Source organism: Manis pentadactyla, chromosome 4, assembly GCF_030020395.1.
Source record: "Manis pentadactyla isolate mManPen7 chromosome 4, mManPen7.hap1, whole genome shotgun sequence".
Classification (NCBI taxonomy): Eukaryota; Metazoa; Chordata; class Mammalia; order Pholidota; family Manidae; genus Manis; species Manis pentadactyla.
Window position 1 is genome coordinate 174644652 of NC_080022.1, and position 14092 is coordinate 174658743.

Consider the following 14092-nt stretch of genomic DNA (forward strand, 5'->3'; position numbering starts at 1 on the left):
GGCCCTGCCTGTGGGGTCGCCCCGCTGTAACCTGAAGGAGAGTTTGCTGAAGGATAACTGTCCCCTGGAGTCCATCGAGTTCCCCATCAGTGAGGCCAGCATCCTGGAGGCCAGGCCCCTCAGCGACAAGGGCTCTGGAGACAGCTCCCAGATTACTCAAGTCAGTCCCCAGAGGATTGCGCTCCGGCTCCGGCCAGGTAGGGATGGGGTTCGTCACAGGGAGAGGCCTCAGACAGATGGGCATGGGGCACAAGGTGGGAGTCTAAGCAGGAAGCCACGGGGGAGGCAGCTCACAATGGAAAGGGGTGGGAGAAGAAGGTTGTTGTGGGAGGTGTGGGCAGGAGAATGGGAGAAAATGGAAGGTGTTGGGACTTGAAGTCAGAAGTCCTGAGTTTAAATCTTGACTCTCCCGTGTTAGCTATTTGACCTTGGGCAAGCTACTTAACCCTTCTACCAGAGGAGGAACTCAAAAAATGTTTGTTTCTTCTCCCCTCCTAACGCCTGTTTTACTTAGCTCATAGCTTTTTGTTGAGACTCAAATGAGAGATAAGATGAGAAAGCAATTTGTAAGCCCCCTTTCCATGTGAGATTAGGGCAGTGGCATGGGGACAGAGACCTTCAGAAGGAGGAAGTATTAGGCTAAGAGACAGGCTTTATGAAGCATTAATTTTAGTTTTCCAATTAAATCCAGAATTTAAGAAATTTCCTTCTACATGCAAGGTGTGTGTTAGGAGCTAGGGATTCAGAGAAGCTTGGACACAGTTCCTGCCTTTTACAGGAACTGAAATGTAGTGCCTGCCCAAACCTCTGTGACTCAGGGTGGTAGACCTTGGAACTCAGAGGGTTAGATAGATGGACATTTAGAGAGGGTGGAGGATTTTAGAATGGAAAAGAAGAGGTTAGAAATAGGACGGTCCAGAGACTGGAAGAGGAATAGAATTGTAAGGGGAGTGGAGAAGGGAGCAGAGCTTTCAAAGTTGGTTTGATCAAGAAGTTGCTTAATCCCAGCTGTGCCCAAATCCACTTACGAAGTTTTAGAGGGAAAAGAGGAGAAAAACTAACATCCTTCTGCCTTCCAGATGACTCGAAGAATTTCTCCGTCCAAGTCCGGCAGGTGGAGGACTACCCTGTGGACATCTATTACTTGATGGACTTGTCTTACTCCATGAAGGATGATCTGCGGAACATCCAGAACCTGGGTACCCAGCTGGCCTCCCAGATGCGTGAGCTCACCAGTAACCTGCGGATTGGCTTTGGGGCTTTTGTGGACAAGCCCGTGTCACCATACATGTACATCTCCCCCCAAGAGGCCGTCAAAAACCCCTGCTATGAGTAAGTCCCTTCTCTAGAAGCCAGCAGAATCCCTCCTGTTTGCCCCAGCCAGGTCCAAGTCCGGGTTTTCACTTCTAGCTCTAACGTAGCTTTGTTGCTGCCTTCTGGACAAATTTCCGCTCTGTGCTGGTCTTCCTGTCTGGCAAGCGGGCCAGCCAATTGATTTGGAGTGTTGTGTCAATAGAATCTGAGGCTGTTTGGAGACCTAGAAAAAAAATTCATCAGCTTCTTGTCCTTGGTACAAATAATTGGAGATAAGAGAGAATGGAAGTGAAATGAGATCAAATGTAGAGTTAAATTCGCAGATAAGTGTATAAAGGAATTACGATTTCGGAAGGATTAAGTCCATTGTTATTGTCAGCATTGTCCTCCTTCTCCTCAAAAGTATGAGTCCTACAGGATTAAAATGCAAGGAATTCAGTCCTAGAAGAATATAAATAAGTGGCCATAATATTTATTGAGCCCTCTAATAGTCTGTAGGTTGATAAGTGTGCTCTGTTGACACTTTGGCTTATACCTGAGTGGCTTGTTTATTTAGTTGGTGGGGACTATGCAAATTCACTGGTTATAATATTTTTAATGATGCTTACTGAACCTGACAATGTATGAGTTTACTTTTTCACTTTTAAAGTTATATGATATGCTTTTCAAACCTTCTGTCTGCGTTCATAGGTTCCCCAGTAAATATGTCAGCCACCCATGAAACAAACCACTGGGCTGGGGACAGAAATGCTCCTGTCTGGCACAAAAGTATCAATATGTTGATGGTCCAGGGACATAAAATTATTGATGAACTTTTGCTTTATTGTGTTAAAGTTACTTTAGAGATGTGTTCAGTATAAGATGATAACAACAATAATTACAGCCTCACTCTGATCAAAGTGTTTTACATATATTAACTCACTAAAGCTTCACAACAGTTCTTATAAGATATGTGCTGTCATGCCGCATTTTTATAGGTTTGTTACAGAGAAGTTTGCCTAGGGTCCTGTGACTAGTAAGTGGGGGAGCTGAGACTTGAACCCCGGCAGTCTGTTTCCACAGCTCACTCTATACCCTTCAGGCTGGCGGGAGGGGAGGTCAGGTGATGCCTCAGGTAATTTGAGGGGTTTGGAGTCTGAACTGCCTGGGTAACTGTGGTTACATGGAACTGGCTGGGCATACCACTGGCCATATTCATCCCTCTCTCATTTCCTCCTGCTCTCCATCAGGGTATTTGTTTAAATTATCTCCCTCCCTCCCCAGTATGAAGACCACCTGTTTGCCCATGTTTGGCTACAAACATGTGCTGACGCTAACGGACCAGGTGACCCGCTTCAATGAGGAGGTGAAGAAGCAGAGTGTGTCACGGAACCGAGATGCCCCAGAGGGTGGCTTTGATGCCATCATGCAGGCCACAGTGTGTGATGTGAGTTTGGGGTGGCTGATGCGGATCAAAATGGAGAAGGGGGTGGCTCGCCTGTGGGGATTTCTGTGTGAAATAAGACATAGGAACTAAGCAGAGCTTCAGAAAGTCAGAGCAATAAGTCCCTCCTGAAATGTAACCTCTGCTTGTATCCCTGGCCAGAGCTGATATTTCTTTGAATCTTGGCAGTTCCAGATGTTTCCTGGGGAGAGCATTTTCCTACCTTCTTTGGAAGTGTATCAGAGTCAAGGCTGGGTTAACTTAACTTCAACAAAGTGGGCAGATGTTCAGATGTTATTTCTTCTAGCCCAGCCCGGCTCTGAGGATGTAGGTGGGTTTCTAGATGGGCCATGTGAGTATCATTGGAAAAATTACATTTGGAGTTGAGGTAGGTGTCTTTGAGCCTCTTGAACTAATCAGCTCTGAGACTGTTTTCCTAGATAGCAGGAACCCCTGAGTTGGAAAGCTCCAGTTTGTGTTCCAAGGACCGGGACTGAGGCCCTTCTCCAAGACGACCTGCTCAGTCCTTCAGGCAAGGAGGTCCTTGAGTCTCTGTTTTCAACCAATGACGTGGCTAAAGTTGCTTTCTGTCTTTTGCCTTTTTTTTTTTTTTAAACAGGAGAAGATTGGCTGGAGGAATGATGCTTCCCACTTGCTGGTGTTTACCACTGATGCCAAGACCCATATAGCACTGGATGGAAGGCTGGCAGGCATTGTCCAGCCCAATGATGGGCAGTGTCATGTTGGCAGTGACAACCATTACTCCGCCTCTACTACCATGGTGAGATTCTTGGTACCACTGGGTCCCTGTTTACTGCAGCTAGGGATCCTCTGACCCAGGCAGAGTCTTTTTGCGAATATGAAGGTGGCAGCCCTTCCTCGGGGCAGGGCGCAGGGCTTGTTTCAGCCTGCCTTCAGCCCCCACCAACTGGACACCCTCATCCATGGTACACCCCGCACGAGCATGAGAAATGGCCCTGGCTGAGGTCAGCGTTACCACTACCCCCGCCACCTCCAGTCCCAGCCCCAGCAGCATGGCCCCCAGAACGGACCAAAGGACTTTCACAGTGCCTTTTGGAAAGCTGGAAGGCAGGCCTTCCTATCTACTGTGCACAGATTAGCCCCTTCTTGGAATACCATGCTCACTTGTGGTTGTTGGAAGAGGACAGAGGGAAACGAGGCAAAGATCACTGGACACATGGAGAGCCAGTCCATGAGCTCTGTAAGGAAAGGTTAAAGGGCTCAGAGTCACTTAGCCTGAAAGAAAGAAAGCCAAAGGATGACTTAGACATAAGGCATGAGAAGACTTCTCTTAAGTTGTTTTCTATGGCTGGAGAAGGTCAAATGAGAGGAAAGGGGTTTAAATTAACAGGAGAAATTGCTATAAGCCATAAAAGACATGTACAGATCCTCAGAATGCTGTTAATCTGGTATTTGGGGGAGGTGTGAACTCTTCATCTTAAAGACAATAATAGCGACTACCTTGTCTAGGTGGCTTAACGGCACACCTGTGTAAAGGCAGGAGCCTAAGCTCATCATGAGCTGGGATGGTCAAGAAAGGCCACCCGGAGAAGGTGGGGCCTGAGCTGGGTCCTAAGGAAAGAAGAGGATTACCAAAAAGAAGACCACTCCATGTGGGAGGAAGGGATGGGCCTCAGCGGTAAGTGGAAGAGGGGGAGGGGAGAATGGTGATTGGAAAGGAAAGCTGAGACCACACGGCGAGGGACTGCGAAACCTGTCCAAAGCTGCAAAACAGGAAGGAGCTTCAAAACAACAGAGCTTAACAGTACCTGGCTCGTGGGAGGTTCTCCCTGGTAGGAATGCATCGAATTCTAATAGGAAGAAAGAAGTGCTTGTTTTGACATCACCAGCCTGTACCTCTCTAACTATCCCTGGAGTTCACAGCTGGGTTTGTGCTACTGCTTAGCCCCTTTCCTCACGTTGATCATAGAATAAAAAGGTTTAAGCACCACTATCCAGACCACGGCTCAAATCAGCCAAGTTCTAAGGCTTAGAATCCAGGAATGTATGTGAATAAACCTCTTAACTAACTGCCACATGCCCCCTTTTTATAGGATTATCCATCCCTAGGGCTGATGACTGAGAAGCTATCCCAGAAAAACATCAATTTGATTTTTGCAGTGACTGAAAATGTAGTCAGACTCTACCAGGTGACTATGCCTTTGGGGTTTCTTAGAGTGGGTGTGGGTCTGCTCAGGGGAACGGTCCGTGCTGGCACAGGTCATGGTCCTGAACCAGGGAAGACCCTCCTCCAACCTCTTCCCAGGATGGTGATTCCTTTCTGTGCCCTCTCTGCTCCAGTCTTGATCTAGCAGGATGGGTGTGCTGATGTTTTCAGGGGTGGTGGGAAGTAATTTCGTGGGATAAGGGGTAACAGAAGTTCTCTATAATTTTTCTCAGGGCCGAAAAGCTGCTAGATTTTTCCCTAACAAATAGACTATCCCATTCTTCCCTCAATCTTCACTTCAAGACCCTCAGTCTGATTTGGGGAGGGCTTTTGGAGACCATCAGCTACATTCAGTCAGCCATGGAAATCTTTGTCTTCCTTTCTAGAACTACAGTGAGCTTATCCCAGGGACCACAGTGGGGGTTCTGTCTACTGATTCCAGTAATGTCCTCCAGCTCATTGTCGATGCTTATGGGGTAAGTGCTTTGTGTCTGAAGAGCCTGCTAAGAGTCCCCCTCACTTGATATTACCCAGTAGAGTTTAGGCTGGGGGGTCCTAGCTGCTAGGCTACCATGCAGCCTTCACTGCCTTCCTTTTGTTCTTCCAGAGGTCAGGTGATGGCCAGTGCTGGGAGGAGTGCAGCCTTCTGAGGAAGTAATGGCTCCAAGAGGAATGCCAGGGAGCGTAGGAACAACGGGTGAAGAGCTTAGAGCAGGTGGAAGGGGAGAGAGGACGGGGATGTTGATAAGGAAGGAGCAGAGCCCTGAAATTGGTGTGTGGGGGACAGGATGAGGGAGAGGTGGGCTCCAATGATACAGAAAAGAGGGAACTGAGCCCCAGGCAAGGGGGTGTTGATTAAAAATTAGGTAGAAAGGGCTCCTACCCAAGGTGACCAGTATCAGCCTACCTGGTGCACATCCATGGGGCCTGCAGGAGGGTGTAGCTGGCTTAGATTTTACCCAGAGTCACCTAGACATAAGTGGGGACGGAGTGAGGGAGCAGGTCCCAAGCAGGAAATACAGTGGGAAACAGGCTCCTGGGAGTGTTCTCCTCTGGCAGCTTCCAGGCAAACCTGAGCATCTGGCGGGCTGAGTCCATGGCCACCTGGTAGACTTGGCTTGAGAAGGAATTGGCTCCCACCCATTTCCTCTCAGCCCATTTCCATACCTTCTTTTGCCCTTTCCTGCTCAGAAAATCCGCTCTCAAGTGGAGCTGGAAGTGCGTGACCTCCCTGAGGAATTGTCTCTATCCTTCAATGCCACCTGTCTCAACAACGAGGTCATCCCAGGTCTCAAGTCTTGTGTAGGACTCAAGATCGGAGACACGGTGAGGTGGGCTGGGCAGGGCAGGGGCTGAAGCTGCAATTCTGAGCCTGGCATGTGCCCTGGAGCGTCTCTGGGCACCCCACACACTCCCTGCCTGTACCTTCTTCCTGAAGTTAGATGTAACGGAGCCGCCAAGCTTTTCCTCTGAGACTTCTGTTGCCTAAACCTTCTCTATCTGTTAAGTGAACTTCAGCATCAGGATTTTAAAAATCTTGTATTGAGGTTGCCTCAGTTTGTTAGTGTCGATTGCAAAGAAAATATTTCTTACCTTTGGCCCCTAACCAGTCTCCAACTTTCCCCAAGATAATGTCTTCTTTCCTCCACAATGTCAAATGGCAGTGTCATCTATAAATATTTATTGAGCATTAACTTTGTGCCAGGCACTTGTCTAGTTACTAAAGATTCGACAGCAAACAGAATAGGCAAGAATACCTACCCTCTCACAGAATTTTAGAATGCCAGTGTTCATTTTACCCCTCCAGTCCTTCCAGGGCCTTCCTTCCTTAGTGGCTGGTTCTCCTATGCTTCTGCCTAAGGGCCGAGGGGCCTGGGGAGGGAGGAAAAGAGGGGAGTATCTCTATCTATAGATGCATCTATATATGTGTATATATCCATATCATATCTGTCTCTGTCCATCCATCCATCCATCCATCCTTCCGTCTGCCTATCTATAGTCTAGGCCCATGTACATATTCCCCATGTGAGAAATATTGGCCTGGATTTGATTTGCACAAGTTTGATTGCATAAGTGATGAAATGTTACATGGAAATTGAACAGTAGCTCCTGAGCCTGTGGTCGGCCACTATGTGGCATTTTGTGACACAAAGGGTGCCCATGTGCCTTGCTGATATTATGTGGTCGGTCCAGCAAGCTTCATTTTCCAGAGCAGGGTGTTCACCAGATCACAGGTTCTGTTCTGCTAGAGATAGTTTATTTCATACGTGGAATAAAAAAACCCACTGTCTTGCTAATGCGTTTCAGCCCCGGGCAAGTTCTCTATGGATTCAATGTGACCAAAGAAATGACAGTAGAACGTTTCTTTGGGGTGAAAGGGTTTATTACCCAGCCTGTTCTTCCGGCGGTAGGTCGAGCACTAGTATCTCTGCCTCCGCCCAGAGCATTGGGCCGAGCTCTCTATATAGCGCAATAACAGTTTATTGCCTACGGGTGTGGAAGCGGTAGCCTAGCCACAGGCCAGTTACATCATCAAGTGGTTTAAGTTCAGTGAGGATCCTGGCCATAGGAACCCCAACTTCCCCACACCCACATAAACAACAACCTATGTCATGACTGTAAATCATGTCTCTGCACCCGGCTAGGTATGTCACAACTGCACAACTAGCCCTGGGCTCTTATTTTCAATTCGCAGGCCTTGGTAATGGGACGGCTGAGGATGAGACATCCAGTGTGGATATTCATGGGCAGGGAAGGAAACGGCTTCTTTCCCCCAGGGCTGGAGAGTAACAGAGTCCACCTGTGTATGACTGTGATCTTACTTTCCATCCAGGTGAGCTTCAGCATTGAGGCCAAGGTGCGCGGCTGCCCCCAGGAGAAGGAGAAGTCCTTCACCATCAAGCCCGTGGGCTTCAAAGACAGCCTTACTGTCCAGGTCACGTTCGACTGCGACTGTGCCTGCCAGGCCCAGGCCCAGCCGTACAGCCACCACTGCAACAACGGCAACGGGACGTTTGAGTGTGGGGTGTGCCGCTGCGCACCCGGCTGGCTGGGGTCCCAGTGCGAGTGCTCGGAGGAGGACTACCGCCCCTCCCAGCAGGACGAGTGCAGCCCCCGGGATGGCCAGCCCATCTGCAGCCAGCGGGGCGAGTGCCTCTGTGGCCAGTGCATCTGCCACACCAGTGACTTTGGCAAGATCACGGGCAAGTACTGTGAGTGTGACGACTTCTCCTGTGTCAGATACAAGGGGGAGATGTGCTCAGGTGAGTGAACTGCACACCCCTTCCACCCCATCCCCAACTACACACTCACGCATCACTGACCCCTGGAAACAGGCCAGGGCTTCAGGTGGGCGCCAGAGGGCCCAGAGGGCGGAGCTGAGTAGATGGCGTTCTGCTCCAACGGCAGGAAACAGGAACAAGGGTCTGTTTTAATTCCTCTTGGCTCCTTGTGTCCTTGCTTGTGGGGTACAAGGAAGCAGAAATGAGCTTCTGCTCACTGGGGCTTCTCTCCTAGAATAGTGTAGGAAGGAGGGGGAAACTTGAATATGAAGACAGTCATTTTCTTTTCTTTCACCTGACCTTCTGTAATATTTTAAGTTACTGATTCCTATGATTTTCGAGGATATGGACCAACCCCTTTCTAAGGTAAAAAGAAAAGTCACTCACTGATGGTAATTAAATTTTTAATAGTTACAGATTTGGAAAATACATGATTTCAGAATATATAGTAAAATTAGTAATAAGTACTTTACTTGAACTTATCTTTTATCACAAAAGACTTGGAAAATAGTAGCATATATGCAAGACATTGGAGCACATTTAATGGATTAATATACTTGGAACGATGACCGGAAAACAGTAAGCTGTTATTAAACGTTGGCATTATTTTGTTATCACTGTTGGTACACTATTTTTGGATTCTAGATCTGAGGTGACCAATATGGTTGCCACTTCACTTGTGGCTACTTAAATTTAAATTAATTAAATTCAATTAACATTTAAATACATTTAAATTAAATTAATTACATTTAAAATAAAAAATGTGGTTCCTCTGTTGCTCAGGAGGCACGTGTGGCCTGTGACTGCCACGTTGGACAGCACAGATTTACAGAGGGGAGCATGGGCACAGAGTCCCAGCCTTCAGACTGGGGATTAGGATTTTGAGTCCTTCTACCTGCCAAGATACTGAGTTGGTCTTTCTCATTACGAAATTCAGCAAAATCTTGAGACCCACTAATAATCTCAAGTAGGTTTTTTCATTGCCCCAAACACCACTTCCCCAGCTAGGAAAGTTGAGCTAATGTTGATGTAGTCTTTGTGTGCAGACCCTGACAGTACTCTCAGTGGCAAACAGGCAGGCTGAATTGTTCCTGGGGCCCTGGGGATAGGTCTGAGCTGGGCTGTCATCACTGTGGCTTAATTCCCCTTGGGAAAGACAGATTGAAGACATTTGTGAATTGGTTGGGACTGGTTTATGGGTGTATTGTATGGCCAATTAACCCAGGAACAGAGATTATTATAATTGGCTTCTATAGTGATCAAATCCATAATACAGATTGGCTTCATTTGCATTGGGGTTCTGACCACGTGAGCTGATCCACCCAGATGTTCACTTTGACATCACCCTTTAAAAATTTTCATTAGAAATGTGTTATTCTAGAGCGTTCCCAAATAACATAAAAATGGCTCCTTTTGATTATGTGCAACATTGTTTGTTTTACTCTGACCAACAAAATTTGAGAGCTTAGAGAAAAACATTATCAGACAGATTAGGGGAAAGAGAGATCAGGTACCCACAGATGTACACATACAAACAGCAGTTTTAGAAGGTGAAGCAGGAATTTCTTATAAGTTAATAGCATTTGCATCATGTTCAAATTTCCAAAGGGCACAAGTAAGTTTGATGTGGGAGACCTATGGGCACAAGGGGGGCTGGGGGGGCAAGGTTGCCCTAGGAGAGGCCTACAGATAGCCTACTGGGGACACTAAGGACCGAGGCCCACTGCTCCCCCATGGCCTGGTTGTTCTTGCTCTGGTGTGAAGCGGTGTGGGAGGGATTCCAGCCACAGTGTGTTTCCTTTGGCTGCTGGCCCCACTGAAGTCACAAAACGAAGTTGCCTGGGTCAGCAGCCCCGGTTCCCGCTGCGCACTGGTGCAAGAACAGCTCGCCCTCAGTGGGCTGCAGTCTAATCCACCGGGGAACCCACGCAGCCACTGTGGCCTCTCAGGCTGCCCCCACCACTTCCTGCCAGGGTGTTGGGTGCCCACAGCCCTCAGGTCTGGATTGTGTGGTGCCATCATTTATATGTTCTCCAGTGACAGGTTCTCAGGGACACACACTCACTGAAGACCTGCTCTGTGCCAGGCACGCGGTCCATGTGGGTGAACTGGGGTCATGCGGGATTCCCGACCTCTCAGAGCTTGGAGCCCAGCTGGCCGTTGTCTCTCTCCAGAGCTGCTGGTCTGTGGTCTGTTCTTTGCTACACCTGGCGCTCGGGAGGCAGGAGCACCATGATTGGCCATTTCCTTAGCCCCTGGCTTCCCCCTCCTTCCTCCCTGCCAGAGGCGTGCCTCATTGCCAGCATCCCCACCTCCACCATTAGAGAGTGTGCCCTGTTCTCAAGGGATTCTTTCATCTGCGACATCCATGAACAAGACTGATGAGGCAGTCCACACACCAGGCTCTGTGTCTTAGTGTTGTGGTGTAGAGAGGCATGAACAAGACAGTTTTATCCTTCATTAACTTACCTGAGGATAATTCACAACATGGGGCAGAACCTGCCAGACCCCGGAAGTAAGGTATCCATCCCCAGGGAGTGTTATAAGAGTCCACTGGAGAGAGACTTAACTATGGATGGGGGAGGCCAGGGTGGCTTCATGGAGGAGGGGGGATGTCAGAGGAAGGGCTGGCTCACCCAGGAGAGGAGCAGAGTGATGCATCAGCCCAGGAGGCCAAGCTATATAGGGAGAGTGGCTGCATTCTCTCTGACCTGAAATACATATTCTTCTCTTTCCTCTCCTCCTCCCCCGCCCCCACCCCTTGCTGCCCTCTTCCCTGCCTCCTCCTCTTTCTTACACTTTCTCTTCCTGTCTCACGCCGCTCCCCTAACTCTCCTATGAACCCAGGCTCAGCCAGCCTTTTGCTGGAGGGGTGCCAGTCCTGTGACATTACCACACTGTGGCTTCCTTTTAAGGGCTGACCTGCCAGGGCTTAGCCTGCCTCTGTCCTCCCAGCCTCCCTCCCTGGCTGGCCTGGCAGACTGTCTTCTCAAAGATCACTTTGTTTGGGCTCACAAAGGAAACACTATGGGACAAGGGTTTCTGAGGAAGATCAGGCCTCTGTGGTGCCGGCCTTTCCCTGTCCGGGAGCTGTGGCAAAAAGCTGGGGATAGTGGACCCTGTGGGGTCCCGCTCTACTGGCCAGCATAACCATCCCCCAGCTGCTGTTAGGGCTGCTGATAGTGGCTTACATCTGCCCCTTCTCTGGAGAATTACGTTCAGCTCACAGGAGCTGTCCTGCCCTCAGACTTTGGTCAGTGACTTCTGGACAAGGGCCTACAAAAGACCCCAGGGTGGGGCTAGGTCTGCAGTGCCATTCATGCCCTGGAGCCCACCGTGGGGTCAGGCTCCAGGGAGTCTCTGCCGAGACTACATTCCTGCCGGCTTTTGCCTCCTGCCCTGTCCTGCCTCCCCCAGGCCCTTCCACTTCCCCAGTAAGTTACCTGAACAAGAACCCATGCCACAAGCCATACTTCTAGGGAGCTTACCCTCAAAACGCTGTCTTTCCTGTCTCCACTTTCTGCCAGCCCAGTATTGTTACTCTTCAGATACACTTGGCAGCTGGGGCAGATGTGAAGTGTCCCATCCTTCCTGGGAAATAGACATTTCTCTTGAGCCAGAGAAGGTGTGTCTGAGCCTTGAATACCACGCACTCACTAGAGAATGGTACTGGGGTCACTGCTGTATGTATGGGCCCATCATGACCAGGAGCCACCGGTCAGGCCCACGGAGGCCACTGGGGAGCAGTGGGTGCCTGCTTGCTGCAGTTGGAGCCTTGTCATGTGCCTGCCTCCTTCTCCTCTATCATCTTAAAGACCGTCTGCTCACACAGTAGCATGGTTTTCAGACTTTGGGTTATTTCCCCTTGCTCCCTGCCTTTCCTCTGATTAACAATCAGATTCTTATTATTCATCCTCTTCTTCCTGATTCAGAGTCCTGGAGAATGAGTCACCTTTCTGAGGAGTTAGAAGCCATGTTTTACAGCCCTGTTAAGTGAATAATAGGGGTTTATAGCATTGAGACTGTAAACAGTCTAACCCCCACCCCAGTCTTACTCTTGCGTTCCTATACTCATGAAGTAAAGTGAATACGTCTTTCCTACCTGGGCTGGTGGCTTTATGTAATTCTATGATAATACAACACAGGGCACATGCTGGTGGTTAATGTATGTGTGCATGCCAGGAATTTAACTAGGATTTAAGCTCCATGATACGAGGAACCTTGCCTGTCTTGTTCACTGCTGGTTCTCCAGTGCCCACCATGTGGTATGAACTCAAGAAATATTTGTTGAATGAATGGATATAAGCAAACATTAAGATGTTATGCTAATCACTAGTGATGGAAAAGTTAATTATGATATGTGATTCCCCCATTAAGAAGCTCACAATCTAGAAAGAGAAACTAGATAGGCAAGCAGATGGGTTGAACATGAGGGTTGAAATAGAGACATTTGTACACGCTGGGAGAGCACAGGGGCAGACAGTTGATTTGGCCTGGGGAGATCAGAAAAAGTTACAGAGAGGAAGGAACCTTCGAGCTGAGGCCACAGGAAGCCCCTACTCACCTGTGAGAGTTTTGTAGTAGTCATAGGACAAAAGGGTACCGAGGCAGTGGTTACAGCGTGAATAGAAGCATGAGGATAGAAGGCTGGCATGGAAGGTGGTGACCAGTCCTGCTGATCATGCTCGTAGCCGTCACTGGATGGTGGCTGATGGGTGGTGGTGGGAGGAGGGGGCTGAGAGGTGAAGCTGGAAAGCCGGCTGAGCTGCTGCCTCAGGGTGGGGCCCTCACCAGCTGTCTGCCCCTGGGGCTGTGTGCTTCCAGGCCACGGCCAGTGCAGCTGTGGGGACTGCCTGTGTGATTCCGACTGGACCGGCTACTACTGCAACTGTACCACGCGCACGGACACCTGCATGTCCAGCAACGGGCTGCTGTGCAGCGGCCGTGGCAACTGTGAATGTGGCATCTGTGTCTGCACCCAGCCAGGCTCCTACGGGGACACCTGTGAGAAGTGTCCCACCTGCCCTGACGCCTGCACCTTTAAGAAGTGAGTGGGCAGAGAAGTGAGCTGGGGAGAGTTGGGTGTCTGGGATTGGGGAGAGGGTCTCCCAGATTAGAATCCCAAACTCTCCAGGTTCTGCCTCTCACACATCAAACCTTTTTGGAGAAGAGTCTGTGTCAGGCAAATGGTCAGCTTTCCTCTTTCCCTGGAACGCTTGGAGGAAAGCTGGAGGCAGAGCCAGCTGTTACAGGGCCACAGCAGTAAGTCAGACTCCTGCTGGAGAAGTCCCTCCTCTAGGGTGAGATCCTGAATCCCAGGGTCAGAGGAAGGCTAAACTGGACAGCTCTGGGGGAATGTTCAGTACTGATCTGATTCTGCGGGCGATGTAGAGGTGAAGTTGTGAAGGACACTATATGAAATAAAATTTCACTAATACAAGCTTCACTCCATGGGGGTCAGAGGAAGCCCCTCAGCCCAAGCCCGTCGCACGGTCACTTCACTTACCACAGTAAGCAGGGCCGGATCCACAGGCACGCAACCCGTGCATATGCACAGGGCCCTGCACAGAGGCCCCACACTTGTTTAACGATTTTACTATCTTGAAATTCTCAGTAATTTTTGAACAATAGACCCAATAGAACATTTTGCCCTGGGCCCCCAAATTACATGACAGGGTCTGACTCTAAGGATTCACCCTCCCCTCACAGTCTTGGATGGGATATGAAGAAGTTTAAAGAGGTTACATGGGGGCCTCTACCTGCCAGCCCCTTCCTATATAGGTGGGGAGGGCACTCCCACCCATGCCCTCCAGACCCGACTATCTGCGCCGCCAGAATTGCCTTACAGACGCTTCCTTTGGTTCATCTGTGGTGGAGCAGCTTCCT

At 49.3% G+C, this 14092-nt stretch overlaps 1 protein-coding gene across 2 annotated transcripts in view; it reads left to right on the forward strand.

Moving 5' to 3' along the window:
• The window catches only part of ITGB3 (integrin subunit beta 3), a 46143-nt gene that overhangs the window by 21240 nt on the left and 10811 nt on the right, over positions 1-14092 (forward strand). For both annotated transcript variants that reach the window (XM_036899833.2, XM_036899834.2), the window contains exons 3-11: positions 2-197; positions 1080-1332; positions 2578-2740; positions 3357-3518; positions 4813-4908; positions 5312-5401; positions 6117-6251; positions 7759-8188; positions 13031-13253. In XM_036899833.2, the coding sequence (XP_036755728.2) occupies positions 2-197; positions 1080-1332; positions 2578-2740; positions 3357-3518; positions 4813-4908; positions 5312-5401; positions 6117-6251; positions 7759-8188; positions 13031-13253 (1748 nt within the window). The remainder of the gene's footprint in view (position 1; positions 198-1079; positions 1333-2577; positions 2741-3356; positions 3519-4812; positions 4909-5311; positions 5402-6116; positions 6252-7758; positions 8189-13030; positions 13254-14092) is intronic.